At 43.8% G+C, this 14,831-nt stretch overlaps 1 protein-coding gene across 2 annotated transcripts; it reads right to left on the reverse strand.

Moving 5' to 3' along the window:
• Positions 1-577: 577 nt before the first annotated feature.
• Positions 578-10,652, reverse strand: LOC306971181 (uncharacterized protein). 2 transcript variants are annotated; one of them, XM_079567357.1, is made up of 16 exons: positions 9,966-10,652; positions 9,740-9,864; positions 9,457-9,671; positions 9,312-9,368; positions 9,138-9,230; positions 8,263-8,349; positions 6,044-6,154; positions 5,799-5,969; positions 4,338-4,428; positions 4,178-4,272; positions 3,908-4,105; positions 3,705-3,836; positions 3,077-3,155; positions 2,656-2,846; positions 2,555-2,575; positions 578-1,355 (listed from the first exon to the last, which is right to left on the reverse strand). In XM_079567357.1, the coding sequence occupies exons 2-16, from the start codon at positions 9,843-9,845 to the stop codon at positions 615-617; spliced, it is 2,388 nt and encodes a 795-aa protein (XP_079423483.1). In that variant the 5' UTR covers positions 9,846-9,864; positions 9,966-10,652; the 3' UTR covers positions 578-614. The 2 variants fall into 2 exon arrangements, with proteins under 2 accessions (XP_079423483.1, XP_079423482.1); XM_079567356.1 differs by lacking the exon at positions 9,966-10,652 and having other exon boundaries at positions 9,740-9,872.
• Between the last annotated feature and the right edge of the window lie 4,179 nt (positions 10,653-14,831).

A 14,831-nucleotide genomic window follows, 5' to 3' on the forward strand; every position in this document is an offset into this window, starting at 1 on the left:
ATGCACAGAAAACGTATTTGGGGGGTAAATTTTGTCCCTCAGCGCCCCCTAACTAAAATATCTTCCCACGGCTCTGGTCCAGTCTAAGTACAATAGAGCTGGATCAGTTTAGTCTTGTCCTGAGGCTGAGGTATAGCGCCACCCAGAGGGGAGAAGAGCCAATGCGAGTGCAGTGACTTCCAGTGGAGGATGTTGGAGCGCTGAAATGATTTGTAGATCTTTTCTTGACATCAGCCGGTGTTTTGAGACGGTGGCAAAAAATGACTCGAACATGTGCACGAAAGAAAACACAGTTCTAGGTGTGTGCGTTTTTTTTATGAGCGATCAACAGTCGGCCGATCATTTATGGGTTAACAGTTTCTGGAACAAATCACTAATGTGACCATTTCTATTACTTGAGGTCCATGTGGTGTGTTTGTGGTCACTGTTCTTGGATCCAACGGTAAAACAAGACACTTCAATTATTATTCTTTTTTTCACACCAAATAATGTCAAAACCACTTCAAAAATACAAAATCATGACTAAAACTGAGCCTTTGCACATTTCTAAGTGACAATGTGTTCTCATTTTGTTCTGAGTTTGCAAAAAAAATGTACTTCTAATCGAGTCCTCATTAATTCCCACCCGAAAATCTCCTAAAGGTGATAAAGATGGGGTGACACCGCTCCATCACATTCAACAGTTCCTCTTCATCCGGCAGTAGATCCGGACTGTCTTTGCCCTCTTCCAAAAACACCTCCTCCTCCTCCTCCTCCTCCTCCTCTCTGTGGGGGGCGGGGCTGGACGAGTGGTCCGAGTTATCCAGCGAGGTGGCGGGTTCTGCCTCCGGATGCGGTGGCTGTTCTTGGGTTTGATGAGGCGAGTCGCTTGTGGAGGAGCCCGTGTGGACCAGCCTGGCCTGCACCGGGACCCGCTCGGGACTGGCCGGCGGGGGGCTCGCCTGTTTCGCGCACAGTAGCGGGGAGTAGGAGTGCCTGGGAGGGGTGGCGGCGCCGGCTTTGCGGAAGGGTTTGTCGATTTCGGCCGAGGCGATGCGTCTGGACAGGAGGTCTGGGAGGGGGGATGTGGGAGAGGACGGGCTGGGAGGCGTGAGAGGCTCAGGAGTGGTTTGGGGAAGGCTCTCTGGCACGAGAGGGGAGTCGCATGGAAGGGTTTCTATGCTCATGTTCTCCGTGTCTTCACTGGTGAGTTTCTCATTTGCAGCTTTGGTTGCTCTGTCACTGTCATTAAAGAGGGACGGGTCATGTTGGGAGGGGGAGTCTCTCTCTATGTAGCTGAACACGGGGTTAAGAGTCCCGCCGGCGCTGAAGGGCAGGTCCTCCTCCGTCTGGAGCGTTGCGCTTCCCTGGTTCACCTGTTTAGAGAGAGCTTGATTAGGACAAAATGTCTGCAGTCGAACAGTAGGCACACACTGTAGAGATGTCTCCATTAGAGTTTTGCAATTATTTCAAGAACAAATATTATTAAGACCACTTCTGATATTGGCAAGAACGATCAACAGCCGCTTCAAAATTCAAAATCATGGTTAGAAAGCACTCTTTTGATCTGAAACGGCTTATTCAAAGTTCACTTTGATTTAATTCTATTCTACATATGTTGCTTTTGCCTTTTGTCGAAGTGAAGTTTGTGGAGAATGTTGTTTTCTTCTTGTTGTCAACTGAGCTTTACTATGAACCAGGAGCCAGGGTGGGAGGTCGGCAGAAAGGTTCCTAGTCATGTAGTGGCTGCAGAATATGTGAGTAAGTTCAACAAAATAATGAGTATATAAGAATCCTGAGCCACTGAGACTGAGCAGCATGTTTTTGGAGGTCGAGGAAACCGTAGCTGCCTCAGTCTCCTCTGATCCTCTGAAACAGTGCATCGCCTCCTGGGGTTGTCTCTGTTTCAGAGCGTGGTGTCCTGCACTGGTCAGCTCCTCCTCCTCATTATTATTTCTTCTGTAGATGATGGAACAACACTGTAACATGGTCTCTTAAATGTTGATTTTGCACAGTGAACCCCCTTAAAGCTGTGGTAATCTAATCATTTTCTTGTAGTAGAGTGAGCTTTAGTCAGCACCAGTGATCTACACTGTAAACGCGACATTTGTGAAAGATAGAAATGTGCACTTGCTGTTGGTCCGCTCTGCTCATGGGGTGAATGTACTGGTAGCCTCGCTTTTGTCAGTCTACCCCTGGGCAGCTGTGGCTACAATAGTAGCTTACAAACACCGAGTATGGATTGAATTAATAATTATATGAATATTATTCTTAATATTATTATGTCTCAATTCTGTCTGTCTGTCTTCTATGTATCTCTCTGAGAGCTAGAAACGAGTTTAGTTTTCAGCTGAGAGACAACCACATAACTTTTCAGTTTATTATAGTGTTTCATAACCATGAGTTAGCACAGGCTGATTGGCAATCATCTTTTAAACTCTTGATATTAGAATTTTATGAAAAGACTTTGGAAAAAATAAATAAGATTTTTACTTTCAGCCCTGAAGAATCTGAAGTGGGCTGGACTGTTGAAGTCGATTAATGACTCATAGAAAGAAACCAGAAAAGAACTCACCAACTGAAACCAGCGTAAGCTCTGCAGAAACACATGAGCAAACATTAGGAGTCTGTAAATGCACCAGTGAATCATTGGAATCGGGCGTTTTGTGCTCTCACCACATTGGGGTGCTTGCCCTGGGCCACGCTGCCTCTCTCCAGTGGGTCGCTGTGGCCCTGGTGCTTCTTCTTTACCCACACGACCACGTACAGCAGGCAGAGCAGCAGAGTGACCACACCCACGCACAGGAACACCGCCTTCCCCACCACACAGCCACTCACCCGGGGAGTCGCCAGCTCCAGGTGAGGGACTGGGCACAGGGCAGTATTTGTTTATCCTGGCTTTTAAAATGTTGACGTTAATATTACTTGTATTTTAAATTAGAAAAGAGAAAGACAGACTAAAGCTGCAGGTGTGAAACATGCCTGAATGTAGCTTTTTTTTTTTTTTGATAAGGGGAAATGGTATAATATGCTAAAGGCCCCCAAAATGAGCATCATGATGAACCCATAAGGTCATATGACACAAGTGCAAACTCACCGGTTTGGCCTTGTGCTAACACCTCCACAGTCACAGTGGTGAAGGTCGTCTCTCCTGACTCCTGGTCCGTGGCTTGTACCTAGAAATCACCAAACATCAAAGTCAGAAATAGGACATGCAAAATAAAATAAACTAGGAGAAAAAATAAACAAGATATCGTAATATTAGCAAAACTCTGAATCTACACCAGATAGACAGCAGACTTGAATGTGAACAACCACGTTGCGAAAATGCGATAACAAGTTATTTCGTGTTCATGAGTCGTTCCGAAAAATGTGCAATCTCAATGATGGGCATGGGGGACATGTGTACAGCCTCCTGTGGCAGAGACAGCACATGGTTTACAGTTTTGGAGGAGAGAAATGGAAACTACTTCTATTTTTAATTGTTTTGGGATCTGTTGCTGAAGTTTGATCAAGGTCTCTTCTAAAAATGAAAAAATACAACACTGAATCATGAATCAAGATCGATCAATGTGTGTAAGAAGCTTTCTCCTCACTCAATCGCACACATCAAGTCTTTATGTTTATTCATTTAGCATTTCTTTTGATAATGCCAGTGTACAGATCAACGCGGACTCCCTTCTGTCTCCTCCCTTCTCAGACCTGTGCACACACACATGACTGACCTGGATCACATGCCTCTCTCTCGGACTGAGCTGTCCCGTCTTGGCGATGAGCAGACCGTCCTGGGTGACCGTGTACAGCCCCGTGTGGTTAGACGCGGGGCCGAAGCTGAAAACGATCAGGGGGTTGGCGCTCTGAAAAGCACATAGACGATGAGCGGCTTCCAGGGGAGTGTTGCCTGAAACCTCATGAACGGATTCCGCACCTGGTTAAAGTCCTGGTCGATCACGGCTAGCACGAGCGCTCTGCCGCCGTACGTGTGAACAAGAGCCGGCCCGTCCCCCCCCACCACAAATCCGACGTACTGAGGCTTCTCGAACTGCGGGGCGAACCGGTTCAGCGCCAGGACACGCACGGCCACTGCGGCGACGGAGTACTTCCTCGGGTCATCGTTCTGGAAGGCCTTCGGACAGCAAAAATCACTGTTATTTCATAGGTTGGTCGAACTGTAAGAGATCCGCGCCGCTCTTCTCACCATGACCTGCAGGTGGAGAGCGGCCGTGGGGGGGCCGCCAGTGAGAGACATCGCGCCGGTGTGTCTGTCGATGAGGACGTGGCCGCGGTCGTTCCCTGCAGCACAGAGACGTGTCAGAAATGAGCGACCGCACCGACAGCGTGGGGTTCTACAGCGGTACCTGTGAGGATCACGTAGCTTAGCGGGGCCCTCAGGCCGCTGTCGCCGTCCACTGCATGGATGGGGCCCGGGGAGAAGGTCAAGACCACGTCCTGTTGGGGAAAAGGAAAGGGAGATTTGGGATCTTACTGATTCACATCCCACACTTAACAGCTCACACATTTGTACGTGTACTTGAAACAAACTGCACGGTGTGGGTGGAGCATTAATAATCCCTTTAACAAGTAGGGCTGGGTACCGTAACGTTTTTTCAATACAAGTACTACAGTGATACTTTTTTCTGATATCTATACTAAAATATTTGTCATCTAGAACCAGAAAACAGAACAATAATGTGTGGAACATCTGCAAATTTACAATATCGGGTTCATCTCCAATATGTGGATAAATGGGGAATAATTCGGAGGAAAACTGGAAAATTTGCAACTAATTGGGGGGGGAAATGGGGGGAAAATTTGGAAAAATTAGAAAAAATTGGAGAAAAAAAAAGAAAAAAAAAAGTTTGGAAAAATTGGAAAAAAAAACATTTATTTCAGCTGAAACAACCAGATCACTTCCTTTAATGCTCTCTCTGGACCAACAGCATCAAAACTTGGATCTAAATATTTTTTTCGGTACCATACTGGTATCATTTAACTGTATCCCAGCCCTATTACCGAGTAACTATTAAAGCCACACTGCGGAACATTACATGTTGTATGTACATATGTCCCGCAGTGGTCAAAGTACTTGATTTTTCTAGTTCAGTAAAAGTACAGACACCACAGGTCAACTATTACTCTAGTTAAAATAACAATTGAAGTATTTGCAGTGAAAATTACTTAAATATTCAAAGTAAAAAAGTTACTTGTTGTGAGTCAAGGGCATGGCTAGTTAATCCGCACAGCGCCACCTACTGTTCTGAAGTGTGCATTACAAAGCTGAAAATGGGACAAAATATGTGGCCAACTTAAACTTTTAACTTTGGAGTTTTTATTCAAAATGTAGTGGAGTAGGAAGTATTATATTTATCATTTTAAAGGTGCATTGTGCAACTGTTTATGTGGAAAAAAAACGTGATATGTGTGCGGAATTTAACCTTTTGTGACTGAATGGCTGCATGGGTGGTCAGCATGGCACCTTTACTTTTGACCTTGGTGGTCTCTACAACGCTATCGGATCAATTGTTTTATAGGTTCAGCTCCTCAAACACGCTACTTAGGTCGGTATTAAGCTGTTTTACTTCTGACCACTTCTGGCTAAGAACTGTGCTCCTTGCTGCAGTGGCTTACCAAAATAAACCACTGCAGAAAGGAGTGGTAATGTGAGCTGTAACATCTCCATGGAGACGAGCTGGTGATGTCCTGCTCCCCCAGCAAAATGATGACTCAGGTGTGGGGGGAGGTGCGCTCGCCGTCGGTAAGGACTCGTTATAACCCAAAAGTTTGCATTTTATCCTCTTCCCCGGCTGAAAAGTTCTCACCTGCTGTCCCTGAGTGACGTTGGCGGCGTAGGTGGGGTTGGTGCACACCCGAGCGCTGACCTCGTCTAACAGAACAGTGCAGGGTGTGAAGTGCGGGTACTGGTCATCTCCGTCCTCCACTGTGATGGAGATGTTTGTGCGGGTGCTGTGCTGCTCTGCCGTGTTCACCTCCTTGAAACCAAAGGGACAGAGTGTGACATAAGTGCAGTCTGGTGAAAATGAATATGTCAGGTAGAATGTCTTACGGCTGCATGGATGAGCACATTGAGCAGAGTCTTGGTCTCGTAGTCTAGAGGCTTGACCAGGACCACTTCTCCACTGTTCGGCAGAAGCACTTTGAAGTACTCTGCGTCAGGCTGGAAAACAAGAATAACAGACTAATGCGTTGGGTTTGCAAAGTCTTTAGACTTTTAAACATTCAAGCAATGGACAGATTAAGCATCCTTAAAGGAATAGGCCACCGTTTTTCCATACTGAGATATGTTCTTACCTTAGCTTTGACGAGTTCTTTAGGACCTGTCTGGTCTTCACCCGTGCCTTCAGTCACGTAAACACAGCGCAGACGGCGTTAGCATTTAGCCTCTCCCTCTCTTCACTATAGCTCCAAAACTGGTCAAGATAGAAGCTACCAAGCTCTTCCACGTTTTCCCTATTTAAATATGGTTACCTGAAGTGTTACACTACAATAATACCAGGAGTAGTTCGAAATCCGCGCAGTAATCTTCACTTTACTGTGTGGATGCCAAACTACTCTTGGTATTATTATGCCTTACAATATAATTCACCCTTTTATCCGCTTATTAAATCCACATTGTTTAATTTTGTGTAATTATACTTTGTAGTGGAACACTTCACATAACCATATTTAAATTGGGAAACGTGGAAGAGCTTGGTAGCTTCTATCTTGACCAGTTTTGGAGCTATAGTGGAGAGAGGGAGAGGCTAAATGCTAACGCCGTCTGCGCTGTGTTTACGTGACTGAAGGCACGGGTGAAGACCAGACAGGTCCTAAAGAACTCGTCAAAGCTAAGGTAAGAACATATCTCAGTATGTAAAAACTGTGGCCTATTCCTTTAAGTCCAAAGAAACAATTACCGGTACTGTTTTTCTCGAGTGATGAGACACTGTTGCTGACTTCAGAATTGTTTTTCAAATTTGTGGTGGCGATTACGATATGCTTCCAAAGGTAAAATAGTTTGAGATTCAGAACAAACAAAAAACACTGCGTGCAGGGGTCTCGGAGGATGGTGCACAGGTCTAACTTGGTCATTCAAGAGGTTGTATTTGGCTCATGGGGGAGCTGAGAGTTGCAAGTCTTATTTATACTCTCTGACATGGAGGAGGAGACAGTTTTTCCTATTAACAGCATTACACTTTCACAAGTCGTAGCTAGAAAGAAATTATATGAATTAAAAAAATCATCATTAAAGGTACACTGCATAACATTTTGGACTATACTGTTGCCATCAGTACAAAACATGTCCTAATGACCAGCTCGACAGACAACGCTATTTCTGCAGTGAGAAATCAAAGAATGGATTTGGATGGGAACCTAACTCAAATTCTGCTGACTTTAGCCGACATCTCCATGGAAACGAGCTGGAGACGTACCCACTCCCGGTAAATTTAGTCTTAGGAGAGCTGAGCCGCTTACAGCAAAATCAAATGTTTGTTTGAGGTATTTTTCAATTCTGAAGTCATAAAATAAAAGCTTGTATTTCAATTTTGTTTTTTGGGTAAAATTCTACGCAGTGTAGCTTTAATATCAGTCACTGGGTCCATGATCTCTCTGTACAAGACCAAAAATTTTCCTCAAAAACAAAATATTTTTTCCTCTATATAATAGTATAGGCCCTTAGAACGCTGTGATGTCACCTGCAACCCAGCAATAAAGAATACAAATACAGTGGGGAAAAAAAGTATTTGGCCAAAATCCAATAGAATGTCTATGTGAAACTGACCAAATACTTTTTTTCCCCACTGTACCTTTCAATATAATCAAAATGTATTTATTGTTCATTTCTGGTCATTGATCCATTTAAACTGGCTTCATGTCAATGTAAAATCATTTGTCATACGTGTTTAAAGTTGTTTTATTTTGACAAATGTGAGCAGTCCATGGAATTTAGCGTCATATCAATCGAGAAAACCTGCAAACCAACCAGATTTTTATTTACTTAAAGCTGACGTTTCGCCACAAAACGTCCACCTTGATTGTGTTTTTATCGTTGCTGTTCGATTGAATCCGAACCCCAGGTAGGTTTTTGACTTGGAAAGAAAATTATAACGGTTCATAAGAATATAAGGTTGTTTCTATATTTCTATAGCACATTTAAACAACCACGGTTATAACACAGTAATACAACCACGATCTGTATCACAATGCAGTATAATCAAATAGAAGCAAGAAACCTGTCTGACCCGAATGCAAAGTAATAAAATAAAGTGTTTGGTTTCGACTTACGGATGACGGGTCAATGGAGTAAACAATCCTGTCATTGTCAGCGTCTGTAGCGTAGGCCTTGAACACAACGGCGTTTACAGGAGTCAACTAGAAAGAAATGCAAAATCCGATCATTGCTCAAGGTTATGGAGCGGTGGGAAAAAAGGGTTGCGAGACTGGTGCTGAAAGATTTAGTGAGTAGAGCAGGGGGAGGCAAGTTTTCTTGGCGGAGGGCCGATTTCCTTTATTGTAAATAGACCGATTATTAGCCCAAAGTAAAGCACAACATTGAAAAAATTATCACCATGAGTTAAATTACTTTAAATTGCTTAAATAAAAGTTCTTCTATGTTGGATTTGAGTCGGTTTGAACTAATACAAGATACAAATGCTATAGTGTCAATGGAACAAGAATAAAACCCACTCGTTATCAGACAAATAATTGTTTTTCACTTGAAATGACACAAAATGATCTGAATTAAGAGAATAGCTACTACTAGAGGTTTTATCTCATCTAAAACCAGAACAAATCTACTCAAGCCTTAGCTTTAATCTCTTAATTCAAGTAGATTTATGTCATTTCCTCCTTAAAACGATTATTCTTTTTCCACTGCACTTCCTTCAAATGCCAAATACCAGTGTTATTTGACCTTATTGGGTGTATTGACAGTATTCCTACCTTTTTTTTCTCCCATTTAACTCTAATAATGTTCAAAGTACTCTCTGATTTGTGTAATAGTGTTTCTCAAAATCATCCTGAGGGCCAGAGGTTCTGTGCTGGAGGGCCTGACATTGCCTACCCCTGGAGTAGAGGATCAACTTTCCTCTTTATTCATGTGTTACCATAAAAGTCTGGCACTAAAGAAATCAATGAATTCACTCATTGTATTATACTACCTCACTGATGACAACAATCTGCTCAGGGCCGTCCACAAACACCGGACTGTTGTCGTTCTCATTAAGAATCTCCACCACTATCCTGTACACACTCTGCAACGACATGGGGCCTGTGGTTCATCATCTGGGACTGCACGACTAGTAGCATACCGGAATTCTGGGTGCGTGTTGTACCTGAAATGTGTCCTCCTCATGACAAACCAACTCCGCCATTAACACAGAGCCTTCCGCCTGAGAACAAGGCAAAAGTTACACTCTCAAATGCCCCCTACTTTGTCTGGGCATGAATCCGCTTTGACACATTTCGCCATCACGCTACCTCTCGGTCCAAGACTTTTTCCGCTGACGTGTTGAGCCAGAGGTTCGCCCCGTCCAGATAGAACCAATCAGCATCCTCTCCGCGCAGACTCCAGGCGAAGACCTCGTCCGTCAGGTCTCCGAAGAGCTCTGAGGAGACTATGACCGGTGGACTGTTCTCTCTCACCGCCGCAAACACATCCTGCCCGTCCAGACAGCCGCCCCAACCCGACATTCCTTCAAGAAAAATGGCGTTAACGGTTTGCAAATGAAGAAAATGATCGTGGTGATAAGTTTAACTTTACCATACGACGGCAGCAGATGGTGCAGCAGGAGTAGAAGTACACAGATCTGGCTCTTGGCCCCAAACAGACTCCATGGCAGTTGATTGGGAGCCATTTCTGTTTCCATTAGAAGTCTGGTGTTGCATCTGTAACAGTTTCAGATTTCTGATTATTTCAACATGCAGTAAAGTGTCATAATAATCCCTGATTCTTAGCAATAATGGTGTTAGCACTTTAGCAAACTGACCTGTCACAGCCTCAGCAGCTTGCTTCCTGGAACTCCCCATTAAACCCTCTCTCCAGGTGATGGGCACAGGACAGTAAATTTATGGAGTCCCCCCCAGTAGTGTCGTTTTAAGGGATTAGAAGGGTCCAGAGAAGCAAAAGTGTGTCGATAATATCCCCAAAGTCCTACAAAGTCCCCTCTCTTCGCTCGTTCTAGCATGAAGAAGCAGACAAACAGCAGCTTGCGGCGCGTGTCCTGAGGGAGATAATCTGTCTATGGGCTCAAGGGCGGAGGGGGCGGGGCTTACCTGGACAACAGAAGCTTCCAGCCACTCACAGGGCGGGAAGTGATGCTTTGATGCCGGCCGCGGGGTTCACGTGCGCGCTAGATTTGGCTCATCCGAAGACTTGACCTCAGCTTAAAAATTGGCACAAATTCAAAAAGACAAGCTGTTATCAAAGTTCATTCTATTGAAGTAAAGTAAGTAGCCCATGCCACTTATTTTGACCATGTTGTTCTTGCTTGTTTTGTTTCTAAATGTACATTAGCTACACTGTTGCTGCTGCAGGCTACAGCTGAAGGAATTATTTTAATTAGCTTGGCGCCCTAACTAATATTTCTTGACACGGAATTAACATACTTGAAGCCCCAGCTGCTCACCTCAGCCCTGAAGATTAGCCGAGTTCTACTAACACACTTGTGCCAGCAAAGGCGTTGAGCAGGCGTATAATAATCTTTTTATGGTCAAACAGAAGTGATGCTGGAGATGCATGGGGTAAGGAACAGGCCTCAAACATTTCTTCCAAAAATGCCTCGGGACCAGGGGCGGACTGGGACTGAAAAACAGCCCTGGACTCTGACTAGCCTGGCCCAAATCAGCGTAATTGTGACACTTCCACAAATACATATTTTAACCTCTTACCGCCCGCCTTAACATTAACGAGTGCATTTTCCCCAGTTCGGCTTTTTATTATTATTTTTTTGTCTAGAATCATCAGCAAAAAGAACGGGAAAGGTGGTCGTAGAGACTGAAGCAAAATCATTAATATAAAAAACAAATAATAATGGTCCCAAAATTGAACCTTGTGGTACACCATACTCCACGGAATTCCTTTTAGATTCATGTTTTTTTAATACTTTTTTCGATCTTTTTTTCCTCACGTTTTTGTAGGTTTTTTATTGTCTGTGTTTTTCTCATGTTTTTGTTGACTTTTCATCCTCTTTTTCTCGCTATTTTGATGCTTTTTTTTTTAGCTTTTAGATTTGGGTAAAGCTCGGTTGAGGCAGGACCGGTGGCCCTCTTCCAGAATGGACATATGGCCAGTCCGCCCCTGCTCGGAACTGAGTTTATATTGTGGTAATAATTATCTGAACTGAAACTGTTGTGTTGGGAGTTGACCACAGGATGTCAGCAGAGTTCAGCCCATGCATGTTAAGTAGTAGCCTATGTTTCATTCATTTTTATCTACAGTCAGACTCAGGGGTGGATCCAGAAAAAAATCACGGGGTGGCAAGCGGGGTCAGGGATAATTTCTGGGCTGGCGACTCATTATATATTGTCGAATGTTGATATAATATAAGTAGGGGGTTTCTAACTCAGGTACAGTTTTAACTTTTGTAAATAAAATAAAAAAGAAGAAAAATCATCATCTCGGGAGCCACAGGAGTTGGCACCTGGCTCCTTATTTAGCAATAAAGTATATTTCTATGTCACAAATGCTAACTGAGAGTGAGCTCTGTAAGCACCAGGTAGCTGCTGGAGCAGTTGTGAGACATCACATCATTGGGGTGGCAGCTCGGGTGGCAAGACCTTGAACCACCCCGTGCCACCCCTCTAGGTCCGCCCCGGTCAGACTATCCAATTTGAATCATGAGGCGTCAGTGTTTTGGACAGAACACTTACATTATTGACCGCCATGGATGGAGCTGTTCCTAATTTACTTCACAATTTTCTTCGAGCATTAAATCAGTATCACACAGTCTGATGAGACTGGGAAGAGGTTGTGGAAGTGTGTTTGTTGGAGCATGTATGACAAGAACACCCTCACTCAGCTCATGTTTTCAAGAATCCTGTTCAGTTATTGCCATCATAAAACAGCAATGACCGTCCATCACTTTATGGGATGAGCCACACATACACAACTTTCCTTTTTTAAGATTTGAATTTTTAAAGTTATTTCTATTTGTCAAATTGCAGAAGAATGAGAGATAACACTTTCTACACATTTTTTTAATTACTTTTACAAAACCAAAGGTTTACATGCACCATAAGATATGTCTCTAAAAATTAAAGTCTTTATACTTTTTTTTATTCCAAACTAGCTTTTTGATATTTCTTTTGGAGTATCAAAAAGCCTTATAAGGGTTTCTTCCTGGCAGAGCACCCTCTCAGCCCATGTCGTCACAGGGGAGACCGGGTATGGTTGTAACATGGGGAGAATTCAGCCACTCAGGGATAAGACAGGAGTCAAGTGATCATATCAGTGTTTACCCACTTCCTCCCTGATCCCACATGGGGCATGCAGATTCTATAGAGAAAAATAGATTTTGAGGTAAGAAAGTAAATCCATTATGCTAATACAGCTCGCTAAACAATGGCTGACACAACCATCCCCTTACATACAACTAATGACACCTTCTTGATTTTATACTTTTACAGTATGCAAAGGCAGTGTAAAAGAAAGACTGACCGTATAACACTGAGCAGAACAGGGGCCCAGTCATCTACCCAGTGTAGGTTATTGGAGCATCAACAAATCATCAAGTTTTCTCTGAGGCGCAGGGGGAAGTGTTGGCCGACTATTTGACTATTTATATCATACAGCAGACCTGTATTATGGACTGACTGCACGTGAGGTAAGCATATGACAGGTTAGAGAGAGGGACATTGTTCTTTTATTTAAATAAAGCTCTCACAAAAGCATATCACATGGTGAAGCTTCTGTTTTTGCTTCTTTTGTTTAACTGTTACAACTTACCCCACCATGTGTTACTACCTACCCCGGTAGTGGGGTCGGTTGTAACAAAGGAACACCATGTATTTGACATAAACTCGCGAGGTCTGTGATATTCTTGCAGAGGTTTGAATTGGTGCCATCTGTAGTAAACAAATGTGGGTCCTTTGTTTCAAAGTTTTTCTGCGAGGCTAAAAGTGCTACAACCAAACCATCACTCTGGATAATGACAAACTTTTATCAGTTTTAGTATCGTCACCTGGTCTTTTGCATTTGTTCTTGGGTTGATCTTCACATTTCAGACACAGCACGTTCATCTCTGGGACTCAGAACTCACCTTCTTTTTGATCTGTGTGATGACTGGTCATTTCCCTCATTGTTTTAACCAATGAACCTGGCATCTTTAAGTGTCTTAAAATTGCACCAAAGGATGAACGAGACTTGTGCTTCCAAGGTCATGACATCGTCATCTGGGCATTCCCAAAGTGTTTAAAGGTATAGTAATCTTAGTGTAACTTCTGACTTCGTAAAAAGTAATAAAAAATAGTGTAGAAAATTCTGTCTCTCATTCTTCTGGCATTTGACAAATATGATTTTTTTTTTATGATTCTAATTGCCCCTCCTGGAACCTTAACGTGGTGGAGGGGTTTGAGCACCCGAATGATCCTGGAGCTCTGTTGTCGGGGGCCTCGTGCCCCTGGTAGGGTCTCCCATGACAAACAGGTCCTAGGTGACGGGTCAGACACAGAGCGGTTCAGACGCCTCTTATGAGAGACCAACAGGCCCGGTTAGAACCATGAGGCCGTCCGCCCGTGAACCCACCACCTGCAGGAGGAGCCATAAGGGGCTGGTGCAATGTGATTTGGGCGGCTCCAACAGCTGCCCCCACGACCCGGCAACGGACAAGTGGAAGAAAATGGCTGGATGGATGATTCTAATTGACCTGAGAAAAATAAAAGTACATTCTGGTTTCATGTCAGAGAGTGAGAAAAAATGCAAGTGTGTCTTTTTATTATGTGTATGTAAACATATGTTTCCCGCTATATTACTCATTTTAACCACAAAGTAGACAATCGTGGATAACCAGGGAAAGCATATTGGTTCTTTATACTCTCAGTTGTTCCCTCTTGATTGTTTTAAGCTATATGGTTTGTACATGAACATAAAATGTCTATAGCTACTCTTTGATCTTTATGTGTATTATTTAGTCTTTTATGACTCAAGTAACATGGTCCGTAATAATAAAAGCTTTAATGCCATTGGACTTGTTATTTTTGGAGTTCCCCAGGGCACCATAATGGCTCCCACTTTGCTTTTATGACCATGGCCCATTGAAATGTTTCTTCTATAAACTTGAACAAAGACGTCTGGTAAATCAACTCCCGCAGTCTTTTTTTTTGCCAGCGCGTTTGTGTGAAAGGCGCAGAAAGCAAACAAACGGGCTAATCTTGCGGGAAGCTTTGTTAAATTGCGGTTATTACGGCCGCGCTGGCATGAGTCATAGATGAAGCTTTGTGTTTGCAGCGTGGAAAAAGGGGGGGGGGGTCTTAATTAGAATCAGGTGCGGGGATGTGTGGCGTCACGTGATGCTATTTGGTACGAGCTTTTCAGCGGTAAACATTTCAGCACGCGCTTCCCAACGCGGCCACGCTCATTATAGAACGTCCCTTCATCACACATTGCGCGTACATACACACACACACACACACACACACACACACACACACATCCTATAGAGACCCCATTGTCCCCGAGTGCTCGAAAGCCTTGAACTAATAAACAGAGGGAACAGACAGTCGTGGGGGCCTGAGTGAGTGGCTGAGCGCGCAGTGGGGATGCACGCTGCTGGGACGTTTGCCAACCCAGTGAAACACGACCACTTATGTTTACTCCCGCCCTCTCCATGCACTCTCACGAACACGCATTTTTGACC

Source organism: Gobius niger, assembly GCF_951799975.1.
Source record: "Gobius niger genome assembly, chromosome: 12".
NCBI classification, from domain to species: domain Eukaryota; kingdom Metazoa; phylum Chordata; class Actinopteri; order Gobiiformes; family Gobiidae; genus Gobius; species Gobius niger.